This window comes from Drosophila suzukii, chromosome X (genome assembly GCF_043229965.1).
Source record: "Drosophila suzukii chromosome X, CBGP_Dsuzu_IsoJpt1.0, whole genome shotgun sequence".
NCBI classification, from domain to species: domain Eukaryota; kingdom Metazoa; phylum Arthropoda; class Insecta; order Diptera; family Drosophilidae; genus Drosophila; species Drosophila suzukii.
Window position 1 is genome coordinate 19,906,843 of NC_092084.1, and position 11,282 is coordinate 19,918,124.

Genomic DNA, 11,282 nt, shown 5'->3' on the forward strand with positions numbered 1-11,282 from the left:
TCTTATTAATTTTGGCGCCATTTTATCTTTCTATAATTATTACTTTTATTCTGCAAACATTTTAGTATCCTCATAAACTTGAATTGTTTTAAACATATTCTAAGTAATAAGCATTCACGGCAAATAACTCCTTTAAAGTGTTTGAGAATTCCCCAATACTTTTCGAATCAAAACCCATTCGATACCCGATTGGCCGTACTATCGCCAGCCAGGCTATCGATACATTTCAGCTGACACTTGACTTGAACAGCCCGTGTTGTTGTTAGATAATATTTTTAATATTATTACCTCCTCGAGGAAAGCGACGCTGGTAAGATGAATCGAATTTGCCAGAGTCTGTTGCGTCAGAGCTACCGCAATCCTCATGGCCTTACGGCCGGAGCAAGTGTCTCCGCCTCCATGCCGGGCGTGCTGAGTCGCTTATTTGCGGCGGATGCGGTGACCGGCGAGGCGGTGGACAAGGCGACGCTGGACAAGCTGGTGCGCACCAACAAGGTGGTCGTCTTCATGAAGGGCAATCCCCAGGCGCCACGTTGTGGCTTCAGCAATGCGGTGGTGCAAATAATGCGGATGCACGGTGTCCAGTACGATGCCCACGATGTCCTGCAGAACGAGTCCCTGCGTCAGGGTGAGTCTAGGGGATTCCTGCTTCATATATATGCCCTACTATAATCCAATAATGCCCCTTTAGGAGTCAAGGACTACACCGACTGGCCCACCATCCCGCAGGTGTTCATCGACGGTGAATTCGTTGGCGGATGTGACATCCTGCTGCAGATGCACCAAAGCGGTGACCTCATCGAGGAGCTCAAGAAGGTGGGCATCGTGTCCGAGCTGCTGAAGGCGGAGGAGTCCAAAAAGGAGGATGAGAAGGCCAAGTGATGCCCCACCATAGCACCATTAGATCAAAACCCAAACCCCCCCACAAACTAATGTCAGACCGACACACCACCCTAAGATTATTGAATGTTTAACTCATAATGATAATGATATGTGTACAATTTAATGTATCAGGATATATCATTCGCAAGACCATGCTTTTTAATGATTAAGATATTGGATTTGATGATTCGGAAAACCAAGCTTTGTAAAAGTAATGAATACATCGAATGCTGATGTGAAGATACGTTTGTTTTAAGAAGACCTTTGATGCAGATTCCTATATACTGATTTATTTACGAATCCTACGCTTCTCGTCGATTCGCTGCAGAATGTCCAGGATTCGGCTACGTGCCTGTAGAGCATCGCCCACCTGCAAGAGTTCAAAGCACTGTTGTCGGTACAGCGGATTAGTCATATTTACCAGGATCTCCATCAGGTTGTCGGCTATGGAGTGGCGCATGGTTTCCTCCGAAGGCATGGGTGGAATCGTGCGACTACGACGATTAACTATTCGTTCAGAGGCGGTGTCATCTAGGTTTCCAGGTGGGGACTGCCTTTGCACATCCTCGGTTTTATCGTCAAGCTCCTGCTTTTGATTTGAATCATTCTCCAGACTGTAGAGCTCACCTTGATGCTCCTCCACATCCTGGGTTTTATCGTCAAGCTCCTGTTTTTGATTTGGTTCTTTCTCTCGACTATAGGCGTCCCTTAATTGCTTCACATTTTTAATTTCTAGGGAGAATTTCTCCAGCTCTTCAACTGATAGATAATCCTTTACTTTCTGAACATGAACAAGATACTCCAGATTTTGAGATTCACTTAGGATCTTATGATCCTGAACTTCAATTAATAGCGGTAGTTTTTCCCCTTGAATATCCGTTAGATTCTGAACTTCACTTGCAGGACCCTGATTTTTAATATTACTTTTTACGTGCTGATGGTCAACATTATTATTTTGATCCTGAACTTGAATTTTCCTTAGATTTTCATCAAAAACCTCCATTATAACCGTTGAAATAAATTGTTCTGAAATGTGTTACTGGATATAAAATGGTAAACAATATATATTGTTATTTATATGGCTCACACATAAGGAATTTATAATAATTTCGATTTGTTACGAAGATAACTGAGGAACTATAAAAAAAATCGAAAAGTAAACAGTTATTTATCGAAGAGTTGAGAGCATTAACCCTTGTGTTTTTTAATATTTTTATATTTTGGCAATTTAAACATTTTAAAGGTTTGAATATTACTTTATACTAATATTACATTTTAAACTTAGTAATATGTATGTTAATATAAAAAAAATATTATTATTATTAGTAGTATATTTTTTAAACAACTGCATATTAAAAATGAGTAATTTTATAGATAAATCAAATTTTGAAATCGTTCGTACACATAAAAAAAATTATTTGGGTCAAATTTGATTTCTTTGTCCGAAATTCGGGGAAAATTGTGTTGATGCTTACGAGCATTTCCCCGAATTTCGCCCGCAGAGATTTCTGTGACACACCCAATAGTTCCTCTAAGTACTATGATGATATCATAATTAAAAAACACACATATCCAAATGTGTAACCTTCGACTAATACTTTTCCGCTGACTCTATTTATCTTTTTTTTAATTTTTATCTAGCCCTATTTTTTGTGCCATCGTTATCTATGTATGTTCAAAAAGTCAAGTGTCAAAAACAGTGAGCAAGTCTTTTTCTTATCACAGAAACCCCATGGAACCTGGATTAAATACCAGCTGTATCCATTAACTAAAGTTCCAAAGTGATCTTTACATAATTAACTTGTCACCCTTTACCACAATAAAAATTCTATCCTTTGATTTTACAATTTTGATTTATTTAAATATACATATCGATATATTTTCATATATTTAGTTACATACAATATAATACATATTGATTTAATTGGTGTTTTCTTACGCTTCGTTTTTTCTAGACTTGCGGTTTGAGTTCGATTCACATCAATTGCTTGTCGTTACGCTTGTTATTATTTAGTCAATGTTACTCTGTTTTATTATGCAGCGTTGCAGTTTAGTGGTAGTAAAACGAAATAAAAAAAACTTATACCATAACTTGCTTATTAGTTAACAATAATCAAAAGTGTTAAAAGCGATATGCCATGTGTATGTGAAAGGGAGTTTGCTTCTTGTGTTTTGAATGTTTCTTTTTCTTTTGTAATACTTTGAAAGTTCAGCATAGAAAGTAAACAAGTGTGTGTGGATCAGACAATGGAGGACTTGTCGAGGAAGGAAGAGGTCTCCATCAGGAGCTCGCTGCTGCTGCTCAGAATATCGTATAGTTGATGCGGTGCGTCGCCGGCGATGGGATTGCCGAACGGAAAAAACGACGATAGCGTCGATAGCTGCAAATTCCCGCTCATAGATGTGAGTCCGTTGGTGGGCGTGGCCGCCTTCGCCGTCGTCTTCCTGCGCCGCTCCACGCCGTCCACGTACTCAGCCTCATCTTCCTTAACCGGCTTCTCGTCCTTTTGCTGATTGGGTCGCGATTCGCCGGTGGCCTCGTAATAAGCATCCGGCAGATCATCGAAGTTCTGGAACTCCAGGCAGCGTTGTACCTTCGCGATATTGCTCAGCAGCAGGCGATGGAAGAGATCCACCTGCGGCTGGCCACCACCGCGAATGTCTAGAATGGGCAGCCAACGGTAGTAGCACTGATCCCACACTTGCAGGTCGACGATCCGGTGAGCCGGCTGCAGGAAACGATCCTGCGGCACTGAGGAAGCCGTTGAAAATAGCTGCGGATTCATGGTGTTGCGGGAGGGCGTTGATCCAGTTGCAGTACCATGTGCCGCCCTACTTCCCACCGCGAGAGATCTCCGATGAGCTGCCGCCGCCGCCTGGGCGCCAAGATCTCCCTTTTGACGCTGGTACAGCGGATTGCTGAAGAACATCTTGTCCTTGTCGGAGAACTGCTCGCCCCAATCCCAAACGGGACGAAGAACGAGCTGCGAGTCACGCACCGCCTTCAGGCGCTGCGCCTGCGTGTCAAACTGGAAGGTATCGAAGATGGGCATGAAGCACGAGTCCCACAGCGTGGTTAGGTACGTCTGCGTGAACTCGAACTCGTCGGGGAACTGCTGCAGAAGCTGCCACGCGCAGTCGAGGAAGAGCAGGAACACTGGGCTCTGTTCGCTTTCCAGCAGCTCGGCATTGCCGCCGGCCGGCTGGGCGGAATAAACGTGTCCCAGGCGCCGCTGGAACGGATGCTCCAGGGCCACCCACTCCTTCTGCACCAGCGACTGGAAGCCATCGATAGTGCGAAAGTGCGGATCGAGTAGTAGCTGCGCCAGACTGCTGACCACGCAGCATAAATCACGGCCATTCGATTCCTGGAGGACACAGCTCACGCCGCTGCGTAGAGTAGCAGCCGCTTCGCTGGCAAAGCGTAGGCACAACGACACATAGAACAACCAGTTGGTCTTTTCGAGTAGCGACAGGTACTTGTCATCTTGCATCATGAACTTCTGCGGCGTTTCCGGCGTGCACAGGCGCCTCAGTTTCTGGTAGGCCTTTAGCACATCCTGGATGCTTGGCAGGCGATCCGTCAGCTGCAGCAGCTTGAGCTGTCGCCCCGCATCACATTTGCGCACCAGCTCGAGCATCACATTCTCCAATTTGGTGTCCTGCTGTGCAGCCGGCTGCAGTTCAGCTAATCTCACCAGGGCGGCGTTACTGCCATAGCTATACACCCAGAAGGCAGCTCGTGAATCGCAAAAGGCACGCGACAAGTCCAGGAATCGATCCACGCTGCAGCTCTTCGGTATGACAAAGTGCGGCGGCACGGTGTACTTGCCCGCCTGGAGGGGATTCTGCAGCAACGGGACACTGGCAGTGCTCACCACTTGCCACTCGGTGGCGCCGCAACGTATCAGCTCCCTGGCCCAATCGTTCTTTGTCGCATACATGCTAGTTCCGGAGGCACCCAACGTGGAATAGTACGGCTCCCTGTGCGCATAGGCGAAGCTCAGATCGTGCCGCATGGGATAGGCAAAGCGGACCAGCGCCGAGGCAATCAGTTTGCCCTGATCACTGGATCCGAAAATCTTCGAATCCTGCTGCTGGAAGGCGAATTTCAACAGACGAAAGTTCTTGCACACAATGTGCAGGGCGGCGATCCTCCCGCTAATGTTGTGCTGCTTGAAGGGCTCCAGTTTCTTGCGCCGGCTGATCCCATGGCTGGCAATGCCACGCGCCGCCTGCAGCGCACTGGCCGCCCTGCCCAGCTCGGCGATGGTGTAGATATGATCGATGTTGTTCAGCGTTATCTCGTTGCGGCCCAAATAGGCGTTCTCCTGATAGAGATCGATCAGTGGTGCAGCGGTGGCAACAGGATTACGCTTCGAGTGCAGTGGTACAAAGGCCAGCTTGAAATTGGTGACGCTGAGCAGGCCAAAGATGGCCTCCTTATGCGAGTCGGATGGCAGCGATGAGGAGGAGCCGCTCCCACTCACACTGCCGCTGCTGTCCATGGGATCGATGGGGGAGTACATGTAGGCCGGTGCGGAGGCCACAATTTGTTCGCCCTGCAGCAGGCGCGGTTTACCCAAATGGACGTCCCGCAAATCGCTGGGCAGGCACCATTCGTTCGTGTCCGCGGTGGCGCGCAGATCACCCGGCAGCGGTGCCACATAGCTGGTGAAGGTGTTGCGCTTGTGGTGGTCAGCATTTCCGGCGGATCCGGTTGCTCCTCCTCCCAGGCCGCCGCCGCCGCCGCCCGTGGCCATGGTTCTGATGTCCAGCACACACCAGCAGGGTGCAACTCTCCGCGTGACCGCTGCTGTACGCCGCTGGAATATTCAATTATTCGCTACTTCCTGTCTGGGCGCTATATACCGTTATGTGCTATGTGCGTGTCTGTCTGTCCAAAACAAAAACAAAACCAAACGAATTTGGGGAAATAGGAGGTGAAATTAATATACAGGGGCAACTAACTGGTGAATGTGATTGGGGAGGGGGGGAAACAAAATTAGAATTATCGTTTTGTGTGGTGATAAGTTTATCAGTGGAACTTACCGTTCCGATTGCTACCTGTGTGTGCGTGTGTGTGCGAGCAGCGATCGGATCGCCGTTGTTGTTGCTCTTGGTTTCGTTGTCGTTGCTGTTGTTGTTGTTCCGACGAGCTGCTGCCGCTGTTGGTTTTGGGGTCATCCGCTGGGGTCATGCAACTGCACCATCTGGCATCTGCACACACGGGCCGCGTCGGTCGCAATGTGCATTTATCTATTTATTTTTATTTTCGCCTGGTCGCCACAACTCATACGACACACTAACACGCACGCACACACACACGCACGCATGACACTCGGTGCAATCGTGCGGTGTGACCAGATGGTAACAAAAATGCGAAATAAGTGTATGGTATTTTTTGGTATTTATTGAGTTTTATTTTTATTAGTTTTGTATTTTATTTCTACCCATCTATGTATCCATCTCCCCAAAACACCTTTAAACGTAAAATCACTTAAACATTGGATCATTTGAATTGCTGAAAACCAGAGCTATAATCTTATTGCATAAAAAAGTCATGGCAACTCTGTAACACTTTAGAATCACCGGTACGAATTATTTACCTTAAAAATAAATTTAGAAATAATTATTTAGCTCTTCCCTATTTAAAATTTTAGGCCTTAACTTATAATAAAAAATAAATATTACACAGCCATTTGAAAATTTAACAGAAATAACATAGGGTCGAAACCTCAGTTGCTGAAATGGTCTGTTAAATTTTTAACAATTCAGCAATTTGACAGGTTGGGGAATACTCAGAACTGTTTTAAGGCCTGTTTACATTATGACGGAGTTATAAAGTTATGGGAATCTATAAAGATGTAGGTTGAGGAGAAAGAGTGCAATCTAATTCCGTGCTGGAAAATTTCATGTAATCGTATCCTTTTTGGTGTTATAAACCTTGGTGTCTTGTTTTTTCGTGCAAATTTTAAGTTAAAAGTCTCTAGACTCCAGTGATGGAGTTAAAAACTTTTTTGGAGTAATCGGCTTTTGGACTCACTTTATAGGTAACCCGCTACTGTGTAACAAGGCAACATAATGGGAAACTTTAATCTCTTGAATGGAAATCACATCCTGTGATTTAAATAAAAATGATATTATTGTAAACATAAAATTGAAGACCCACCTTTCCAATACTTTCAAAGTTTGACAGGACAGAGCACGTTTAAATTTGAGTGGATTTTTTAGTGAAAGATCTGGATAGGCCGAAAGCATTTGGGGAATAGCCCTCTACAAAATCTGGCAACTCTGAATTTATTTGCATTGCCGAATCGGCAGACCAGCCCAGCCCGCGCCGACGTCCCCGGAAAACAGTTCCCCAATCCCAACGAGCCGCGAGCGATCCCATTCGGATCGCAGTCCGTGATTCCCGTTCGAGTGCCGCATGTGCTGGCAGCGACACAGCGTCCATTTGCTTAGACGACTCCAATTCCGGACGCGAGACCGGAGCCCCATTATTCAATTAGCCGGCGGAGGACGGAGCATCGCACACCGCCTGTCGTGGAAGATGACGGACCAGGTCAAGTATCTGGACACGCCGGACAAGTCGGAGACGGACAAGAAGCTGTACAAGTGAGTGCTGTGGTCGATGTGACCCAGATAAGCCGGACTTAATGGATGGTTTCCTTTCCCTCTTTCCCTTTCCCCCAATCTTTCCCTTAGGACGCTGCTCTTGGGCAATGGCTTGCATGCTCTCATTGTCTCGGATCCCAGTCCCGTGCCGCATGATGGCTTCACCACCTCGGAGTCCTCGTCAGAGAAGTCCTGCGAGTGCGAGGAGACCAGCAGTTCGGTGACCACAAGCAGCGATTCCAGCTCATCGAGCTCCTCGGATAGCGGCAGCAGCATGGAATCGGGTAGCGAGGAGGGCGACGAGAAGCTGGCCGCCTGTGCCCTGATGATCGACTATGGATCCTTTGCCGAGCCCACAAAGTACCAAGGACTGGCGCACTTTCTCGAGCACATGATCTTTATGGGCTCCGAGAAGTACCCGGAGGAGAACATCTTCGATGCGCACATCAAGAAATGTGGCGGCTTTAGCAACGCCAATACCGACTGCGAGGAGACACTCTTCTACTTTGAGGTTGCCGAGAAGCATCTGGACTCCAGCTTGGACTATTTCACGGCTCTGATGAAGGCTCCGCTGATGAAGCAGGAGGCCATGCAGCGTGAACGCAGCGCCGTGGACTCGGAGTTCCAGCAGATCTTGCAGGATGACGAGACGAGGCGCGATCAGCTGCTGGCCAGTCTGGCCACCAAAGGTTTCCCCCACGGCACCTTCGCCTGGGGCAATATGAAGTCGCTGAGAGAGAATGTGGACGACGCGGAGTTGCACAAGGTTCTGCACGAGATCCGCAAGGAGCACTATGGCGCCAATCGTATGTACGTTTGCCTGCAAGCCCGATTGCCCATTGATGAGTTGGAATCGCTGGTGGTGCGCCATTTCTCGGAGATTCCGCACAACGATGTTCGGGCTCCCGATTTGAGCAAGTTCAACTATAGGGACGCCTTCAGACCAGAGTTCCACGAGCAGGTGTTCTTCGTGAAGCCCGTGGAGAACGAGTGCAAGCTAGAGCTGACCTGGGTGCTGCCCAATGTGCACCAGTACTACCGCAGCAAACCCGACCAGTTTCTGTCGTATCTGCTGGGCTACGAGGGGCGTGGCAGCTTGTGTGCCTACCTGAGGCGCCGCCTGTGGGCTCTCCATCTGATTGCCGGCATCGAAGAGAACGGCTTCGATACGAACTCCATGTATGCTCTGTTTAACGTATGCATTTATCTCACGGATGAGGGTTTCAAGAATCTGGACGATGTTCTGGCCGCCACTTTTGCCTATGTCAAGCTCTTCTCCAACTGTGGATCCATGAAGGAGGTCTATGAGGAGCAGCAGCGCATCGAAGAGACGGGATTCCGGTTCCAGGCTCAGCGACCTGCTTTCGACAACGTTCAGGAGTTAGTGCTGAACTCCAAGTACTTCCCACCAAAGGATATTCTGACGGGCAAGGAGCTTTACTACGAGTACAATGAGGAGCACCTCAAGGAACTGATTGGCCACCTGAACGAGATGAAGTTCAACCTGATGGTCACCTCGCGCAACAAATACGAGGGCGTGTGCGCCTACGATCAGACCGAGGAGTGGTTCGGCACCGAGTATGCCACCATTCCGATGCCCGAAAAGTGGCGCAAGCTGTGGGAGGATTCGAAGCCACTTCCGGAACTGTTCTTGCCCGAGCCAAATAAATTTGTCACGGAAGATTTCACGCTGTTCTGGCATTCGGCTGGAAAGCCCGAACTGCCTGCCGCGCCCAAGAAACTGCTCAAGACGGACACGTGCGAGCTGTGGTTCCGCCAGGATGACAAGTTCGATTTACCTGAGGCCCACATGGCTTTCTATTTCATCTCGCCGCTGCAGCGACAAAGTGCCAAGAAGTGAGTGAATGCACTTGATTAATTAGGTTCTCTCATTTATTTACCCTTTCTTTTTATCCAGCGATGCCATGTGCACACTTTATGAGGAGCTGGTGAAGTTTAATGTGTGCGAGGAACTATATCCAGCCATCAGTGCTGGTCTTTCTTACACCTTTAACACAATCGAAAAGGGGTTGCTCCTGAAAGTAAGCGGCTATAATGAGAAGCTCCATCTTATTGTGGAAGCCATTGCCGAGGCCATGCTCCATGTGGCAGACACCCTCGACGAAAAGATGCTGGCTGCCTTCCGTAAGAACCAGCGTAAGACCTTCTTCAACACCCTGATCAAGCCAAAGGCTCTCAACAGGTAATGAATGCTTGTAGTACTTCTGATCGATTTGCGTTTCTATAACTCACCCATATATCTTGCTCACTCTTTTTCAGAGACGTTCGTCTCTGTGTGCTTGAGCAAATTCGCTGGCTGATGATCGACAAGTACAAGTGCCTCAACGATATTACTTTGGAGGATCTGCGCCAGTTCGCGCGCCAGTTCCCGAAGGAACTGTATATCCAGTCTCTCATTCAGGGCAACTACACGGAGGAATCCGCCCACAATGTGCTGAACACCGTGCTGAGTCGTCTCAATTGCCAGGCGATCAAGGAGCAGCGCTACGTGGAGGATAGAACCATTCAATTGCCGCTGGGTACCAATGTGATCCGTTGCCACGCTCTCAACGAGCAGGATACCAACACGGTGATCACGAACTTCTATCAAATCGGGCCGAATACAGTTCGCGTGGAGAGCATCCTCGATCTGATGATGATGTTCGTGGACGAACCTTTGTTTGATCAATTGCGGACCAAGGAGCAGCTAGGCTACCATGTGGGCGCTACTGTTAGGATAAACTACGGCATTGCCGGGTACTCTATTATGGTCAACTCGCAGGAGACAAAGACAACGGCCAATTATGTGGAGGGTCGCATCGAGGTGTTCCGCGCCAAAATGCTGCAAATTCTGCGCAACCTACCGCAGGATGACTACGATCACACCCGCGACTCGTTGATCAAGCTGAAAATGGTGGCCGACATGGCGCTAAGCACGGAGATGGGTCGCAACTGGGACGAGATCATCAACGAGGATTACCTGTTCGATCGCCGCCGTCGTCAAATCGATGTGTTGCGTACGCTCCAAAAGTCGGAGATCATTGATTTCCTTCTGGACATTGATACCAATAACCTGCGGAAGCTGTCCGTACAGGTGATTGGCCATCGACCAGTAGATATGCCTGAACCTTTGCCTGGTGCCCACAATAATTGCGAAGACGAAGATCATGTCGAAGATGCTAACGAAGATGGAGATGGCAGTGAAACCGAAAAGGATGATCACGAGGATGAGGAGGACTCATCCGAAGAGGAGGACGACGAGGATCTATTTGCGGCCCTGGAGAACAAGCTGAACGTGGTCTTCTTACCCGAAGTTGGCAATCAAAACTGCATACTGGATATTAACGAGTTCAAGAAAGGCCTGGAAGCCTATCCCAAGCGGAAGAGCCAGCAAGAGGAGGAGGATCAGTCACGTGCCGCTCGCATTGAAGATGCCCTGGGCCAGGCGTGAGATTCTCAGGCACCAACCCACCCACCCAACCAATCAGCTATCTCCGTTTACCTCCCATTTCACTTTGTTTAACTAGCCAAAGGTAGAAGTTTAGTTTCACAGAATGCAAGCTCCCTATCGCCGACCTTCTGACCAAGTCAGTCATTCGCTCTTATGTTGTAACACGAGCCTCCATTAATATTTCAGTTTTTACATACAGTCCCGCAGCTAATGACAAATGCATTTTGGAGTATTGACACACCACACCGTAGATGTTCGATCGCACTGTCTTTCGTACTGATTTAATACAGAAATAAAAATCAAAATTTAAAGTAATCAAGTTGTGTTTCAT

At 48.0% G+C, this 11,282-nt stretch overlaps 4 protein-coding genes across 9 annotated transcripts; 2 read left to right on the top strand and 2 right to left on the bottom strand.

Moving 5' to 3' along the window:
* The first annotated feature begins 223 nt into the window (after positions 1–223).
* On the top strand, positions 224–1,122 carry Grx5 (Glutaredoxin 5). The gene is made up of 2 exons (XM_017068382.4): positions 224–628; positions 692–1,122. The coding sequence occupies exons 1-2, from the start codon at positions 316–318 to the stop codon at positions 880–882; spliced, it is 504 nt and encodes a 167-aa protein (XP_016923871.2). The 5' UTR covers positions 224–315; the 3' UTR covers positions 883–1,122.
* LOC136117276 (uncharacterized) lies at positions 982–2,049 on the bottom strand. Of its 2 annotated transcripts, XM_070997860.1 has the most exons (3): positions 1,970–2,049; positions 1,304–1,908; positions 982–1,252 (listed from the first exon to the last, which is right to left on the bottom strand). In XM_070997860.1, exons 2-3 carry the CDS (start codon positions 1,883–1,885, stop codon positions 1,172–1,174), a joined length of 663 nt encoding a protein of 220 aa, XP_070853961.1. In that variant the 5' UTR covers positions 1,886–1,908; positions 1,970–2,049; the 3' UTR covers positions 982–1,171. The 2 variants fall into 2 exon arrangements, with proteins under 2 accessions (XP_070853961.1, XP_070853960.1); XM_070997859.1 differs by having other exon boundaries at positions 982–1,908.
* Positions 2,050–2,716: 667 nt separating this feature from the next.
* Positions 2,717–6,231, bottom strand: LOC108005437 (myotubularin-related protein 10-B). 5 transcript variants are annotated; one of them, XM_065867586.2, is made up of 2 exons: positions 5,950–6,231; positions 2,717–5,775 (listed from the first exon to the last, which is right to left on the bottom strand). In XM_065867586.2, exon 2 carries the CDS (start codon positions 5,643–5,645, stop codon positions 3,123–3,125), a length of 2,523 nt encoding a protein of 840 aa, XP_065723658.2. In that variant the 5' UTR covers positions 5,646–5,775; positions 5,950–6,231; the 3' UTR covers positions 2,717–3,122. The 5 variants fall into 5 exon arrangements, with proteins under 5 accessions (XP_065723658.2, XP_016924215.2, XP_016924214.2 ...); XM_017068726.4 differs by having other exon boundaries at positions 2,717–5,779; XM_017068725.4 differs by having other exon boundaries at positions 5,935–6,231.
* A 947-nt stretch (positions 6,232–7,178) lies between these two features.
* Nrd1 (Nardilysin) lies at positions 7,179–11,266 on the top strand. Its single transcript, XM_017068534.4, has 4 exons — positions 7,179–7,500; positions 7,591–9,357; positions 9,419–9,703; positions 9,781–11,266. Exons 1-4 carry the CDS (start codon positions 7,313–7,315, stop codon positions 10,949–10,951), a joined length of 3,411 nt encoding a protein of 1,136 aa, XP_016924023.2. The 5' UTR covers positions 7,179–7,312; the 3' UTR covers positions 10,952–11,266.
* Positions 11,267–11,282: the final 16 nt, after the last annotated feature.